Below are 14,082 nucleotides of genomic sequence, written 5' to 3' on the forward strand. Positions count from 1 at the left end.
GGCGCGTATTGAGAAGAATCTTGGGCAGCATCTCTTCATTACAGGTGATGGAAGGCCAGGGCGGGTAGCTCTTCAAACTGGCAGATTAAAACTCGCCCGGTTTGGCATCAATCTGTGGTGATCTCAGCCATGGACTTTTTTCTCGTACAGCTTCTTGCCCTTGTGCCCGGGAGTGGAAGCCTTCTCAGCTCTCGTATCCTTGCGGTTCTTGACGTTCACGGCCGGCGAATGATTCCGTGTGCCTTGTGGCTAGCCAGCCAGTCCATGGTAGTCTAGAGACTCTTCAGAACCACGTTACTATCTAGTAGAGTGTGTCTTCAGTCGAAGGAAAGTCCTCTAGGATTGTTATGCTGGTCACTAGGTTAACTGGCACCATGCTTGCGTCTTCTCCGAGATAAAAATTGACAGCAATTGGCCGAAGTGGTCCTAGGCATGCCCGTTTATTGGCCAGTAAAACGATGAAGAGATTGAGGCGTTGTTGGATCCCTCTCAGTCAAACTTCGCCTTCACCGCAATTAAGGCCTCGGAAATGTGCTTGACGAGGCTAAAGCGCGAAAGTCCAGCCTCTGTTCGAGCGTCATCTGATTCGGCCTGCGCTCCTCCGGCATGGACCGTATAGTGGTATTCCGGTTGCGTAGAACCACAGTATCCCAAAACTGAGATGCTAGTCGCCATGTTACTGTCGTGTTGTAGACCACGGTCATGGCCACATGCTCACCCTCGCGACAGGAGCTTTTTTGCTGCTGGAAATTTGCTGCGATATGGGCTTGAACGCCTTTTTTCAAGGTTAATGGCGTCTTTCACCCAAAGAGGCCAGATTTGCCTGTGCTGCTCATAGGGATATCGACTCCCGCCGGTCCCTCGCCGTACATGTAATACTGTATCCCAAGATAGGTATCACAGCAGGCCTGAAACATGCCGCACAGTCGAAACGGCCAGGGGACGTATTCGCTGCTAAGGAAGAAATAGCTCATCTTCATGGCATCACCTGCAAGCCAGTTGACGATGACCGACAAGCGAAAACCCTTGCAAGATCGGGCGCGGTGGTTCTGTATGATCTGGGGCACGGGCAAGAATGCCTCGATGGTCAAGCCCAGGTATCCAAGAAAGGAGATGTATGTGGGTGACTGAGAAATAAACGGGAGCAAGACGTGGATGGCAAGGAGTCCTGATGCCAGATATGCCAGAAACTGAAAGTATCTAATGTGACACATCAGTATCATGCATGCAGTAGAGGACGGACGGTTTTTCCATGGCACATACGACTTCGGATTGTTCCATTGCCAGAAGCCATATGGCCGACGGCCTGACAACAAATCTTTCAGCCCATCTTCAGCCGTGTAGCCATGGAACGGAGTATGTTCTAGCCCATCTCTTGCACCCGTAGAGGCCCTGTTGTCCAGAGCCACCTTCAACAGTATAAGTTGGACCACAATCATGATCGAGGCCTGCAATAGAAGTGCCTTGTCATAGTATGCGCCGAACCAGTAGAAGACCCTGATTTATTGTAAGTGACGTCCTCGTGAGCATGGGCGGCGGAGCACACTTTAGGATAGATGCTACCAGCATGATGAGAGGAATGTCGAGCGAAAAGCCATCGCTGGACTTCCGGCGATGGATGGATACTATCTGGTCGGCATAGGAGGTAATTGGAGACACGACGAGACTGTAGCCATTTTATCAGCAAGCACGGAATCGACGTTCATGCTTCAGAACTGACAATAGAGGCGCAAAATAGTCGACAACAACGGAGAATAGGCGCAACATGATCGGAGAGGATCTGGAGCAGGAGCAGATCCTACTGAAGGATAAGCGTCGCTACGTTTTGGCGATACTCAGGCTGCTCGCAACAAGTAAACACGAAAACCGCAGGAGGATAGAATCTCGCAAAGGAGAGCCGCAGAAATGCTGTAGGAGAATGTTGATCTTTTGACAAAATATCATTCTTCTGGAGGATTTGGACACAACGCGCATCCTTTATCTTGAAAATGGTCCATTGGTGGACGGTGCCAGTGGAGGCTAATTTTAATCTCTGTTGATGACCAGGATCGCGCGCCGTCGAGAATTGTTGGTGACGATGATGGCATCCCGTCTCTGGCTTCCGCGCCTAGTTGAGCCCAAACTCTGCTAGACGCGTTCCTAAGGGTCTGATTTCCCCCTGTCAAGGAAGCTTCACCTCTACGTGTGTCCACTGCAACAAATGCTTAACCGTGCACTCCGTCAGCACTCGTCGGTTGTTCCTCGGTGGGGGGAACAACCGAGAACAACCGACGAGTGCTGACGGAGTGCACGGTTAGCCTTTATTTAAATCCTACGATGTTGTGCATATACCTGAGGTAATCCGGAGACAGTACGTGTAGACTGGCTATGGGATTTGAATTATGGCGTCCTTTCGCTGTCAAATCATGTTTTATTGTATTTTACACTCAGTCTATAGATCGGACTTTGGACTGGATGGCCCGGGGAAGACGATGTTCCACGACGATCCGATGCCGACTCCGGGATTCCTAACCACCGCCCAAGCAGCCTTGTTGCCGGACGCCGAATGGAAAGTCAACTCTGCTGTCGAAGAACCTCGACTTCCTTCTTCGGTCACCGTGGCCTCGGCATATGCCGACCATTCGGCGGGAGCATTGACCACAATGATCTTCTCGATCTTGACATCCTTCATTGTCTTCAAGAAATTCGCCGTTTTGGGCCCTTTGGTGCCGATGTCGCTGCTTCTCAATACACCTTCAGAGAGAGAGAAATTGCGGTGAATGTAAGCTCCCTCCTGATAGTCAAACGTCTCGCCATCGTCGACGTAGATTGTCCCCTGAGCTGCCCCATTCTTGTCCAGGACCACAACAAGAGTATACGGGTCCCATTTCATTAGACCAGAGCTCTTTCGCGGCCTATCTTTTCTCGGGATGATGTGACCACCTTTCATCAACATGGGAATTTTCTCCAACGGTGCGCTGATCTGGTGCGTCTTCGACCCGCCGGTATAGATGGTGTAGTCGAAATAATCAAAATAGTTTTCGGCGTCGGACAAATAAACATCCACGCTCTCCGCCCCCTCGGTCGTGACTGGTTTAACCAATATGCCTGTTGAGCCAAGGTAAAATTGGTCATCAATCGCGTAACCCTTCTCATCTTCCGGATGCACAAAGTACTGTGGCCGGATGATCGGGTAGCCGTCTGTAGAAGCCTCATGGAAAGCGGTATACCAAGCAGGAAGCAGCGCATATCTCAACCGCAAAGCCTGGGTCATGACGGTAGTGTATGGCTCTCCCAGCATGTACGGCTCACGTCTGCGAGTGTCAATGTGTGCATGACCCCGGAAGAACGGATAAAAAGCCCCTGCTTGGTACCACCGTGTCTGCAGCTCCTTGCTGGGATTGCCAAAGAATCCTCCAACATCAGCACCGCCAAATGGGAATCCGCTGACACCTTGGTTCAAGAGCATTGGAAGAGAAGCTGCCAAATGGCTCCACTCGGCCTGGTTATCGCCGGTCCACATGGCAGCGGTCCTTTGAGAGCCCGCATAAAACGACCTTGTCAGAACAAAAGGCCGACGCACCTCGCCCTTCTTCCGCTCAACTAGTGCATGGTAGGTAGCATTGTGGAAGGTCATCCCGTAGAGGTTGTGGACATCACGCTGTTCCCAGTTGCCATAGTGGATGTTATCGCGAGGCATGGTGATTTCCGGGCCGTTGAAGACCGAAGGCTCATTCATGTCGTTCCAGAGCCAGACATTGGACATGGTCCCCTTAAACTTGTCATAAGAGAAAAGACCTTTCCACCAGGCTCGTGCCGCGGGGTTGAAGGTATCAGTCCAGTGAGAACTTCCTGGCCAACACCAGCCCTCGAAGATGTTGTTGTCCTTGTTCTTGACGGCCAGATCCTTGCTTTTAAGCTCTTGACCAACAGTGTACCCGTCCTTGTTCTTGATGTGCGGGTCAATAATGACAACGAGTTTGCGCTCGGACTCATCAAGCTGCTTTTCCATGGAAATGGGATCGGGGAAGGTCAGAGGATCCCATGTAAAGTATTGCTTGTCGTCCGTATATTCAATATCCAACCAGATGACGTCGTATGGGATGTTGAATTTGTCGAACTTGCGATCAACGTCCTTCACATCCTCATCACTGACATAGTTCCACCTACACTGATGATACGCAATCGCGAAGGTTGCTGGCAGCTGCGTATAGCCGGTCAGTTCACCATATGACTTTGCGACATCGGTCGGTTTTGGGCCGAGCATCACAAAGACATCCAAGAGCCCGCTTTCGGACATCCAATGGGTATGGGTGTCAATCTCGCCGCCGCTCAAGCCGAGAGTCAATGGATTGGCGCCATGCCGTGTTTTAACAATGTCCACCCATGTTTCAGCCGCGTTCAGCCAGAATACTCCGACTGTTGAGCCTTTCTTGTGTGCCTGCATGAAAGGGATCGACCCATATAGGGTCATGGGGCTGTCAAGCTCATACTCGAAAATATCGCTGTTAAACATTCGGTATGGCTGGTCATAGTTTCCCTCCCCACCACGAGTTTCCTTCAGTGACAACGGTCCTGCGTGTTCTGCAAGGCCGTAAACATGTCCGTAGCCAGCGAAGGTGATGTCCATTGCAACGCTCTCCGGTCCTCTCGGTTTCGAATCCGTATTACCGCCGAAGCTCTCCTCCCACCAAGTGCTTTCGTCTTCAGCGGGGTTGACAGCTTCCGCCTGGGTACTGTTCTCATTCTCCACCAGTTTGTCTATCTTCGGTCTCCAATGTTCGATATTCAGAAATCCGCGACCATTGAGGACAACCTGCTTGTCATCGCCAGACCAAAACTCGATTCCAAAAGGAGCGTGACGAATGATCGCTTTGAAGGTGTTGTCCGGCCCCCACGTCACCTCACTGACATCCGTAGAAACCTTTTTCAAGGTAGCTGATTTTTGGGGTTGGAGACCAGCTCCCGTCAACGCCCATGCTCCAGCCTCATTGTACCTTTCTTTCCGAGCGACGCTGCCGTGTCGGAGTTCAATGTCGCCCTTTCGTCTCTTTTCCTCATCAACAGTGACGCGTACATTGCCACGCTCGAGGAAGGATATGGTCAGGGGCAACTTGGCTTCCTCGGTGTCCGCGATTCTCTTTGTTACCGAGCCTTCCAGTTGTCCACCATTGAACTTGAGGGAACTCGCGTCTAGTTTGTATGGTGAAGAGTTGGGCTCGCCCTTTTCGGTCATCAAGTCTGCATAAGCTCTATTCCTAGTGCAGAACCCAGATTGATCACATCGTTTGAAATCATGGTGTTTTACCATAACTAGGATACGTCAGCATTGGCATTGAGGATATATCAGACAAATGTGCAGCCTACCTGCGGGAGAAACAAAAAGGAGCACTAGTAGGATGGAAATAGATGAGATTGCCCATCGAGGCGTACGCCTCGATGACCGTGCCATATTTGAGATCAGCTACCCAGATGTCTGGCACCTGTGCTGAGTGTAGGCAGAGCGAGAGGCAGAGGCAGGCTGCGTCTCCAAAAAGTGTCCTTACGGCGAGTCGCTCAGAACACCGCGGTGCCGTCAACACACCGTCAAGGCTGTCGGATCATTGGCTGGATGCTCATCTGGCGGGCCCCTGACTGCATCACCGCAGTTTCGCTGGCATTGACAGTGGGCAGTTCGTGCCCCTCCGTCACACCGTGTTCTCCCCACCAATAATTGCAAGAGGAAGCTCAGCGGAGCAAAATATTTGTTCCTGCAGACACCGTTGACCGCAACATCTTTCCTTCAAGTTCTCAGCCCGTGCAAGCAAATTCTTCTTCTCAAACAGATCAAGTACAATTTCATACATCTCAATCACTCTTCAAAATGTCGAACGAGCAAACGTGGGTGTTCGATTTCTCTCTCATTGCGGCAGAGTGTTAACGGTCCTTGCAGTTTCATTGCCGTCAAGCCAGATGGCGTCCAGGTATGCTTCTCTACGCCTAATGGCCGGTGTCTAGGCTAGCCTATTAACGAGAAATTCAGCGTGGACTTGTCGGAGACATCATCTCCCGCTTTGAGAAGAGAGGGTGAGCATTTAACGTCAATTTGAGTCCGAATAGCAACTAAGCGGTGAAGGTACAAATTGGTTGCCTTGAAGATGGTCTCACCATCCAAGGAGCACCTTGAGAAGCACTACGAGGACCTCTCGGACAAGCCTTTCTTCAAGGGTTTGGTTACATGTATGGAAAGCGAGATTGACAAGCATCTGGCCTAAGCTAATGGTTACGCAGACATGCTGAGCGGCCCCATCGTGGCCATGGTCTGGGAAGGTCGTGATGCTTGCAAGACCGGCCGATGTAAGTTACCACACATCTCACGTCCCAATCGGCAATGACTAACTCGTTCAGCCATCCTCGGTGCCACCAACCCTCTTGCTTCTGCCCCTGGCACCATCCGAGGTGACTATGCCATCGATGTCGGTCGCAACGTCTGCCACGGTTCCGACTCTGTTGAGAGCGCGAAGAAGGAGATTGCTCTGTGGTTCAAGCCAGAGGAGATCCAGAGCTACAAGTCCGCTCAGTTCGACTGGATCTACGAGAAGGCATAAACGGTTTGCCAAGTGTCAAATGGCATAACCCGCACGGCAGCGGATAGTTCTATCCTCCAACCTGCCGTTGCGACAGTCCAAAACATACAAGACAGAGCACATAGACTTGCAGAGTCAAAAAATGATGACGACTTGGATCGCACGTCCTGAAAAACACTCTACCATATACCCTTTTTGAGTCTGGTGATCTAAGCCTTGCGACGATAATAAGTGACGTTATAAGCCTGTCATGATTTCTTTCGCCGGAAGATCGATCTCGTGGCTTTCCCAAACGGAATGACAGCCAGTCTGGCAAACCACGGAGCGCCCCATACGCTGATAACCAAGCGTAGAGGGAGCAACACTTTCACCACGGCGTAGGCCGTAGCAAATTCCACAACCCATCTCGTCGTGTCTTCGCCGCGGTTGAACCACTTGGAAATCGTCTGCTTCTCGAATTTTCCCGCCTTTGCTTGTTTTGTTTTCTCTTCCACGTCTAGCTCGTCCCTCTCACTGATCCAGCCCTTCTTTCGAAAGTACCGTCCAAACCTCTCCACCCCAGCATTGATCCAAGCACCCTCGGCGAAGTATGGAGGTAGCCACCGCCAGTAGTGAAATGCGCCGGCGAGGCCAAACAACGGAATGACCGCAGTCAACTCATGAAGAATGATGAATGCCGCGATATGGGACACCGGAGCCTGTCGCAGCCCGGTCACTGTAGGCCGGAGGAAACGTGGAGTTCGTTCGATGAACCGGTCAAACCGGCTTCGGACTGAGGCTTGCTTGGCAGGGGTTTGAAGTGGTGCGTCACTTTTGCCGGCGGAGAAGCTTCGTCGAGCAATGGGAGTCCTGCCACATCGCTGGGAGACTTTTAAGAGGAGACGCCTCATGTTGTCGAGGCTCTGGTGAGACCGGAGTCGTGGTAGGCAGCTTGGAGGCGACAACTTGAACCGCGGCCGGGGCTAAGAGATACGAAATACGGCGGACTATCTTCGTCACCAGGCTGGCTGCTTGGGGTTCTGTTCTTCTGGATGTCGACGCATGGTAGGTACCTTGGTAGGTATTTTCCCCTTGGACCATGATATTTCCGGCCGTTTGATGTATCCAACCGTGTCTCCAACAATCACGCCGGGGCTGAACTGACTTCCAGTCCTTGCCGATGCCTGCTCGTGCTTTGCTACATTCTATATGCCTGCGCTGGCCGCCAACCCGTTGGTACCTGATCCTGCTATGTCGAGTTCCTGGAAATCTCGGTTGGCAGAGGGCAGGATAATATTTGGGAGACCTAGGTGCAAGTGTCTATGTCTAGCTACCTAAGGTAGGGATGAAACACGAAACCATGCATTCAAAGCATCAAAACATGATCCCTGTCGGACCGCCGCGCCAGACCACTCGGCACATGGTGCGGGCGAAGCCGTCGAGGTTTGTTAGCCTCAGGCCTCCCTTCCCCAGCACCACTCGGTAGGACATGCCAGGATCGTGGATATTTCACTCTTTATCGATCTGGATGCCATAATCGTGGGCATGATCGGGCCGCCCCACGGTCTGGAACGCTCGACTTGAAGGTCCCTTCTGGTTAACCGTCTACTGACACTCAAGCGTTTGGAAGAAATCATCATTTTACGACTCGCTTCAGCGAGGTAGTCATACTGCACAGTGCGAAGTCAACTTACTGCGGTCAGCGGGTCAGATAACCATGGCCAGTAAATCACCTAACTGGCTAGCAAGGCTAGTCAGATCCGACAAGTCACAACGTGGTGAGCGCTCCTAGTCGGTCACGGGGGCGGGGGTTTGGCTTTTGCAGCCCGGCCTTAACGCTCATTTCGACTGCAAGCTCGCAGTCACCGAAGCGGCTCGGCTAAGATCATGCAGATTCGACCCCCAAGATTGCAGAGGATGAAGCGGGAACGGACCCTCGAGCTCGCCGACGAGAGCAGGTCAGACGCGCTCAAAGGTGAGATGAAGATCAAGGTATGCCCTGACGATGTACTCGTTTGATCTTACGGATTATAGAACCCATCGAGATCGCAGGGCTACATACCTGAAGACTCTTGAAGCCGAAGTTGCGCGACTACGTTCTCTGGATGCGGCCCACGCGGCGGAGATCCAGTCATACAGGCGGACTATCCGACGGTTGAAAGAGCTTTGCTCTGATTACGGCATACCACTGCCGTCGGATTTGGCATTAGATCCACATGTCTCGACTCCTCAGGCGACTATCGAGTTGGTGGGCCTGTCCGAGCGTTCGCAGAGCATTCGAGCCGAAATGCCAGAAGAATATGAACTGTCTGCCTCAGACGCAAGGTCCGCGCTCTTCTGGCCTTCAGGATCCACGACTGTTAACAGCGGAGCTATGCCGGTCACTACCAACACCAACAGCACGAGACTGAACAATTCCTCAATTCCGGCCGCTTCGGCAGCTGTGCGTCATCCAGATGGACTTGATTCGATTCAAGTCGGGATCGACTTTGTCCTGGCTCTCGAACAGGCTTGTCTGACTCACCATACCCAGCACGCCTGTAATGATGACGGCAATGGACACACAATGATGTTGACGAACCCGATCATGGAGTTGTCCCCGTCACCGACTCAAACGAAGCAGACTGAAACAGGCATCCCGAACGGCACTCGGTGGACGGTTCCGGCGATCGAACTGGAAAAGCTGCTGGAGTTTTCGAACCAGCTCAATCTGAGTGGGGAAATCACACCGGTCGAGGCCTGGCAACGCATACGACAGCATCCGAATTTCGTGAGGGTGACAAGAGAGGGCTTGGAAGCCATGAAGCTGGCACTGATTCCTGAAATCCAATGCCATGGGTAAGAACCACAGATCTTGACCTGAGAAGCCCCATCTTGACCATTTGCCACAGGTTCGGTGCTGTCATTGATGAGGCATATTTCGACCAAATCCTCCAGCAGTTCCTGGGATATCATGCAATAGCTTCGTGAAGTATCCTCAGCGGACGAACCGGTGGTCCGCTCGAATCAGCACAGACGGCCAATTGCCCAGACTATGTCGGGACTCATGCTGAAGCTCCGAGTATTGCTAATGGATGTCATGTAGCCTCCAAATATGTCGTACTATTTCGTTAATCCTGTTCCACTGAGACAGTTGGCTTTTTTGGTGTTTCTCATGTAGATACTTTTTTCCATGCTGATTTTGATTACAAAATACCAAGGAACAATTGGGAACTCGAAGTGCCAGTGCACGTCCAAAAGTGGTGGTCTGCAATCCGGCAGGAGGTGAAGTTTCCCTGCAGCTTCAACTTCATCTGCAGTGAGTTCGTAAAGTAATGACCGAGGATTGAAGTTGGAGCGGATCTCCTTCAGGTAGACTCCGATGCCTGCTGGTAAAGTGAAGCATTGTATATTATGTATTTTAATAGGGAGGTACATGTACTTCTAGCAGCCTTGTATACTGTGTACCACTCGAACACCAGTCCAGCCACTTCAGCCTTGTCCGTGAAGATGACCTCAGCCCGCAACTCTCAACCTGTGACCATACATTCATTGCAGTGTCCGTGACCTCAATATTCCACCTCCCTTACCGCTCAGTGTTTCTCACTCTTGTCCGGAGGCAGCCCCAACGTGCCAGCAAGATCATTGCATGCGGCAGCAGTAATTCAATGCCTTAGCTGCGCGTTGCCTACAACAGCTAGCAGACGACAACCAGTATCAATATTTGGGCCAGCAGTTCGAGACCAAAGTACTAGTATGCCATTCAAATAAGGACTCCGACCACATTCAATTTCCAGATCCAATCCAATTCACGGCGCGACTACCACGGCCACAGCCGCAGCCACAGCCATGCCGCCAAAAAGACGGTCTTCTCGACTTTCTGGAAACCCACCCAGCTCCGAGTCGCCAACAAAGAGCCAGGCCAGCACGGCGGCGGCGGCCCCAAAGCCCTCTTCTGACACGAACAATATCGGTAAGGACGACGATGTAAGCGCGTTGGGAAGCACTACTAGCCCGCCGTCTACAAAGACTACTGGTAACATGACAGCAACACCACGCTTCACGTCTTACGAAGTCCCGTCAAAGACTAAACCGATTCCATGCTTACGGAGCCATCCCCCCGGGTCACCACCAGCATCGCTGATCTTCACCCATGGCGCCGGAGGAGGCCTATCTGCGCCGGCAGTGATGAACTTTTCGCACGGGTTTGCATCAACAGGCGCCGCCATCGTTTGTTTTCAAGGGAATATGAATCTCAAAGGTCGTGCGGGCATGTTCGCTGCCGTTCTGGATTACGAGAAGCAGCAACAGCAGCAACAGCAGCAGCAGAAGACAGGCGAGACTACAGGCGATAGTGCAAGACCATCAAATCTGGCTTTTGGCGGACGGAGCATGGGTGCACGTGCGGCGGTTCTAGCGGCCCATGATCGTCAAGCCCAAGCGATCAGACTACTTGTTCTAGTCTCGTATCCTTTGATTGGGCCGAACCGCGATGTGAGAGACCAGATTCTGCTAGATATCAACCCGGGGACGGATGTCTTGTTCATTTCCGGCGACGGCGACTCCATGTGTGATTTTGGTTTGTTGGCCAAGGTCAGGGCAAAAATGAAGGCTAGATCATGGTTGGTCACCGTCAAAGGTGCCGATCATGGCATGAACCTTAAGGGTGGGGCGAAGTTGAAGAAGGGGACGGAGGAGATTGGGAAGGAAACCGGGAGGATTGCGGCAACTTGGATCAGAGAGAGGGATGAGGGTATTCGTGATATGGTTCTCGAATGGGACTCGGGCCGTCAGCGAGTTGTGGGCAATTGGGGGAATGGGAAACGCGATGGACTTCAAGTTGCACATGGTCGGGATACTGGAGCTGGAGCTGCATCGAGTGGTGGTATTGAGAGGTATCTCACGACCAAAAGGGAGAAAGGGGACGAGGCTGAGGTGGACGAACCCTCGCCGAAAAGGAAGAAGCGGGAAAAATGAACGCCTACGCCTACGCCTCCACGGAGGCTTGCTCTAGCCTGAAGCATGTATGTTGTGCAGGCTGAAGCGTGTGAGTCGTTTATATAATGTACAGAAATGCTCCCAAACCTGTCTGCGTAGATAAAACTCGACGTCGTCTGGTGCATTTATCGGTCGGAGTCGCTATCTTGGCCTCCATCATGCTCAGGCGTACCTAGCTTAGCGGACCGATCTCTTCCCAGTACGACGGCGGGATCAACTAGGTGACTGCTTATATCTCAGATTGCTAATAACCAACAGACCAGACCACCTTCGGTACCCAGGCCGGAAGAAAGAATATGATCACGGTCTACGGGGCTTGTTGCGAAGTGTGGCCTACCCAAGGTACCTTATCCTCCACTCTTGATATCGTACCATCCATCACCTGATCGGACTTTGGCGGGCGCGGGCCCGCAACAAGTGATGGCGCAACCGGGCCGCAAATTTCGCTCGTTTGTCTTTTGGCAGAGAGACAGTCTTTTTTTTTTTTTTGAAATAGGACGACAGAATAATTCGAGAAGGGTTTGTCCGGCGTTGTTTCATCTTTCGTAATCTGTTCCTGCACGGACTGTTGCCCAAGTTTATTTGGTCTTCGGATTTCAAGTTCCCTTTGGTATTACCAGGTTCCGCTCGACGATTGAATCTGTTAGTCATCGGCGGAGGATCCGGCCAGATCGAGATCGTCAATCCAGAACCCCGGGCCCAAGATCACTACAGATCGGATATTGTTTTCCAGTTGACGGAACCGCGATGGGCGACGCCGCGCAAAGCTCCTCGATCTCGAGGATTGCCATTATAGGAGGTGGTCCGGTTGGTGTGTCTTGTGCCAAGTAGGTCTTCTCATTAAAATCCAAGTCCACTCGTGCTGTTTTTGTCGGTGGAAGATTAAAATTGATCGGGTCGAACTAACTTGCAGTTAATATAGATATTTATTGGCCGAAAAAGCATTTGATACAATCGACATATACGAGCAGCGGGATGGAGTAGGCGGGATCTGGAACCTGTCGCCGCCGACGCGGTCGAAGAGGATTCCTATCCCTCAGCTTGATCCGTTCTATGGACAAAAGGGCAGTCATGCCGAAGAGGAAACTCTGGAGTTCGAATCCCCGCTCTACGACTACTTGGAGACCAACATTCCGAAACAGCTAATGGCGTTTTCGGACAAGCCGTTCCCAGACGAAGAACCACTGTTCCCCAGCCATCAGGCTGTCCTCAGGTATTTGAATGAATATGCCGACGAAGTGCGGCACTTGATCCGGTTTCACACGGCGGTGCGCGATGTCAAACAGTTTATCGACTCAAAAACCGGCCAGGAACGGTGGGCTCTGCAGGCGGAAGATCTGCAAACCAAGCAGACTATCAGCGAGGAGTATGATGCCGTCGTGGTCGCCAACGGACATTACACCGTGCCGTATGTGCCGGACATCAAGGGCGTGGCGGAGTGGAACGCCACGTACCCAGGGCACATTATACATTCCAAAGCGTACCGCAAACCCGAGGACTTTACGGGCAAGAAAGTGATTGTGGTGGGCAATTCGGCGTCCGGACTCGACATCGCCACGCAGATCGGAAAGTACTGCAAGACCCCCGTACTGCTTTCGGCGCGCTCTGTCTCGGCCTTCGGAACCCTGCCACCCGCGGAATGGCGCGATGATGTCGACGAGTTGGTTGAGTTTCTGCCTAAGAAGGAGGGCGAATATCGAGCTGTAAGGTTCAGAAGTGGCCGGGTTGAAACGGATGTCGATGCTGTTGTTTTTGCAACGGGGTATTTCTACTCTTATCCGTTTCTTCAGACCGTCTCGCCCCAAGTGGTCACCGATGGTTTCCGCACCAGGGATGTGTATCAGCATTTATTTGATATTCAACATCCCACGCTTGCGTTTCCGGTCATTAATCTGAAGATTATACCGTTTCCGCTCTCGCAGAATCAGGCGGCCGTCCTGGCGAGGGTCTGGAGTGGACGCCTGGATTTGCCGTCGACGGATGAAATGAGACAGTGGGAGCAGGATACGGTCAAGGAGAAGGGCGATGGGAAGTATTTCCATCTCAAGAAGTTTCCGGAGGATGCTGCCCAGATCAATGAGCTCTATGCCTGGGCCGAGAGCGCGAGAAAGAGACAAGGTTTGGAGAATGATGGGGCGGGCAAACGTGGTGCTAGATGGCTGGAGAGGCAGGTCTGGTTGAGATCCATCTTTCCGAATGTCAAGGCTGCTTATTTGAAAAAGGGCGAGGATAGATATAAAGTTAGGACGATCGAGGAGCTGGGATTTGATTTTGACGAGTGGCGGAGCAAGGCTGACGATAAGGAGTTGGACATGTTTCAAAAGGCCAAATGCTCTTTGGTTTCTCAATGATATTGTACATTGTATATATGAATAGATAGAGCTGATAAACAATTGAGCGGTCCAGAGGCCGGATTTTGTGTCGGCTTATGGAACGGATATGCCAATCACCAAACAAGACAAAGGGGATCCCGGATTTCAGCCTTGTCGACTAGAATGGTGGACAAAGCTCGACGGGTCCTCACTTAACTTAACACCACCTCAAATTCACGCTCGCCGTTCCAGAAGTGACGGCTCGCACT

General features: G+C 51.9%; 7 protein-coding genes across 7 annotated transcripts; 4 read left to right on the forward strand and 3 right to left on the reverse strand.

Annotated features, from left to right (window-relative positions):
• Positions 1-800: 800 nt before the first annotated feature.
• HMPREF1120_03442 (alpha 1,3-glucosidase) lies at positions 801-1,767 on the reverse strand (the record flags this gene model as incomplete). Its single annotated transcript, XM_009157513.1, has 4 exons — positions 801-1,200; positions 1,264-1,497; positions 1,547-1,666; positions 1,721-1,767. 4 exons carry the CDS (start codon positions 1,765-1,767, stop codon positions 801-803), a joined length of 801 nt encoding a protein of 266 aa, XP_009155761.1.
• Positions 1,768-2,354: 587 nt separating this feature from the next.
• Positions 2,355-5,507, reverse strand: HMPREF1120_03443 (alpha 1,3-glucosidase). Its single transcript, XM_009157514.1, has 2 exons — positions 5,347-5,507; positions 2,355-5,292 (listed from the first exon to the last, which is right to left on the reverse strand). Exons 1-2 carry the CDS (start codon positions 5,429-5,431, stop codon positions 2,432-2,434), a joined length of 2,946 nt encoding a protein of 981 aa, XP_009155762.1. The 5' UTR covers positions 5,432-5,507; the 3' UTR covers positions 2,355-2,431.
• Positions 5,508-5,632: 125 nt separating this feature from the next.
• HMPREF1120_03444 (nucleoside diphosphate kinase) lies at positions 5,633-6,793 on the forward strand. Its single transcript, XM_009157515.1, has 6 exons — positions 5,633-5,859; positions 5,912-5,942; positions 6,002-6,045; positions 6,095-6,198; positions 6,250-6,315; positions 6,367-6,793. The coding sequence occupies exons 1-6, from the start codon at positions 5,843-5,845 to the stop codon at positions 6,564-6,566; spliced, it is 462 nt and encodes a 153-aa protein (XP_009155763.1). The 5' UTR covers positions 5,633-5,842; the 3' UTR covers positions 6,567-6,793.
• HMPREF1120_03445 (uncharacterized protein) lies at positions 6,710-7,450 on the reverse strand. Its single transcript, XM_009157516.1, has one exon. The coding sequence runs from the start codon at positions 7,433-7,435 to the stop codon at positions 6,794-6,796; it is 642 nt and encodes a 213-aa protein (XP_009155764.1). The 5' UTR covers positions 7,436-7,450; the 3' UTR covers positions 6,710-6,793.
• A 109-nt stretch (positions 7,451-7,559) lies between these two features.
• HMPREF1120_03446 (uncharacterized protein) lies at positions 7,560-9,777 on the forward strand. The gene is made up of 4 exons (XM_009157517.1): positions 7,560-8,302; positions 8,418-8,499; positions 8,559-9,362; positions 9,416-9,777. Exons 1-4 carry the CDS (start codon positions 8,242-8,244, stop codon positions 9,492-9,494), a joined length of 1,026 nt encoding a protein of 341 aa, XP_009155765.1. The 5' UTR covers positions 7,560-8,241; the 3' UTR covers positions 9,495-9,777.
• A 23-nt stretch (positions 9,778-9,800) lies between these two features.
• Positions 9,801-11,873, forward strand: HMPREF1120_03447 (uncharacterized protein). Its single transcript, XM_009157518.1, has one exon. The coding sequence runs from the start codon at positions 10,353-10,355 to the stop codon at positions 11,478-11,480; it is 1,128 nt and encodes a 375-aa protein (XP_009155766.1). The 5' UTR covers positions 9,801-10,352; the 3' UTR covers positions 11,481-11,873.
• A 72-nt stretch (positions 11,874-11,945) lies between these two features.
• HMPREF1120_03448 (dimethylaniline monooxygenase (N-oxide forming)) lies at positions 11,946-14,035 on the forward strand. The gene is made up of 2 exons (XM_009157519.1): positions 11,946-12,328; positions 12,424-14,035. Exons 1-2 carry the CDS (start codon positions 12,249-12,251, stop codon positions 13,850-13,852), a joined length of 1,509 nt encoding a protein of 502 aa, XP_009155767.1. The 5' UTR covers positions 11,946-12,248; the 3' UTR covers positions 13,853-14,035.
• Positions 14,036-14,082: the final 47 nt, after the last annotated feature.

Source organism: Exophiala dermatitidis (genome assembly GCF_000230625.1).
Source record: "Exophiala dermatitidis NIH/UT8656 unplaced genomic scaffold supercont1.3, whole genome shotgun sequence".
In the NCBI taxonomy this organism is placed as follows: Eukaryota; Fungi; Ascomycota; class Eurotiomycetes; order Chaetothyriales; family Herpotrichiellaceae; genus Exophiala; species Exophiala dermatitidis.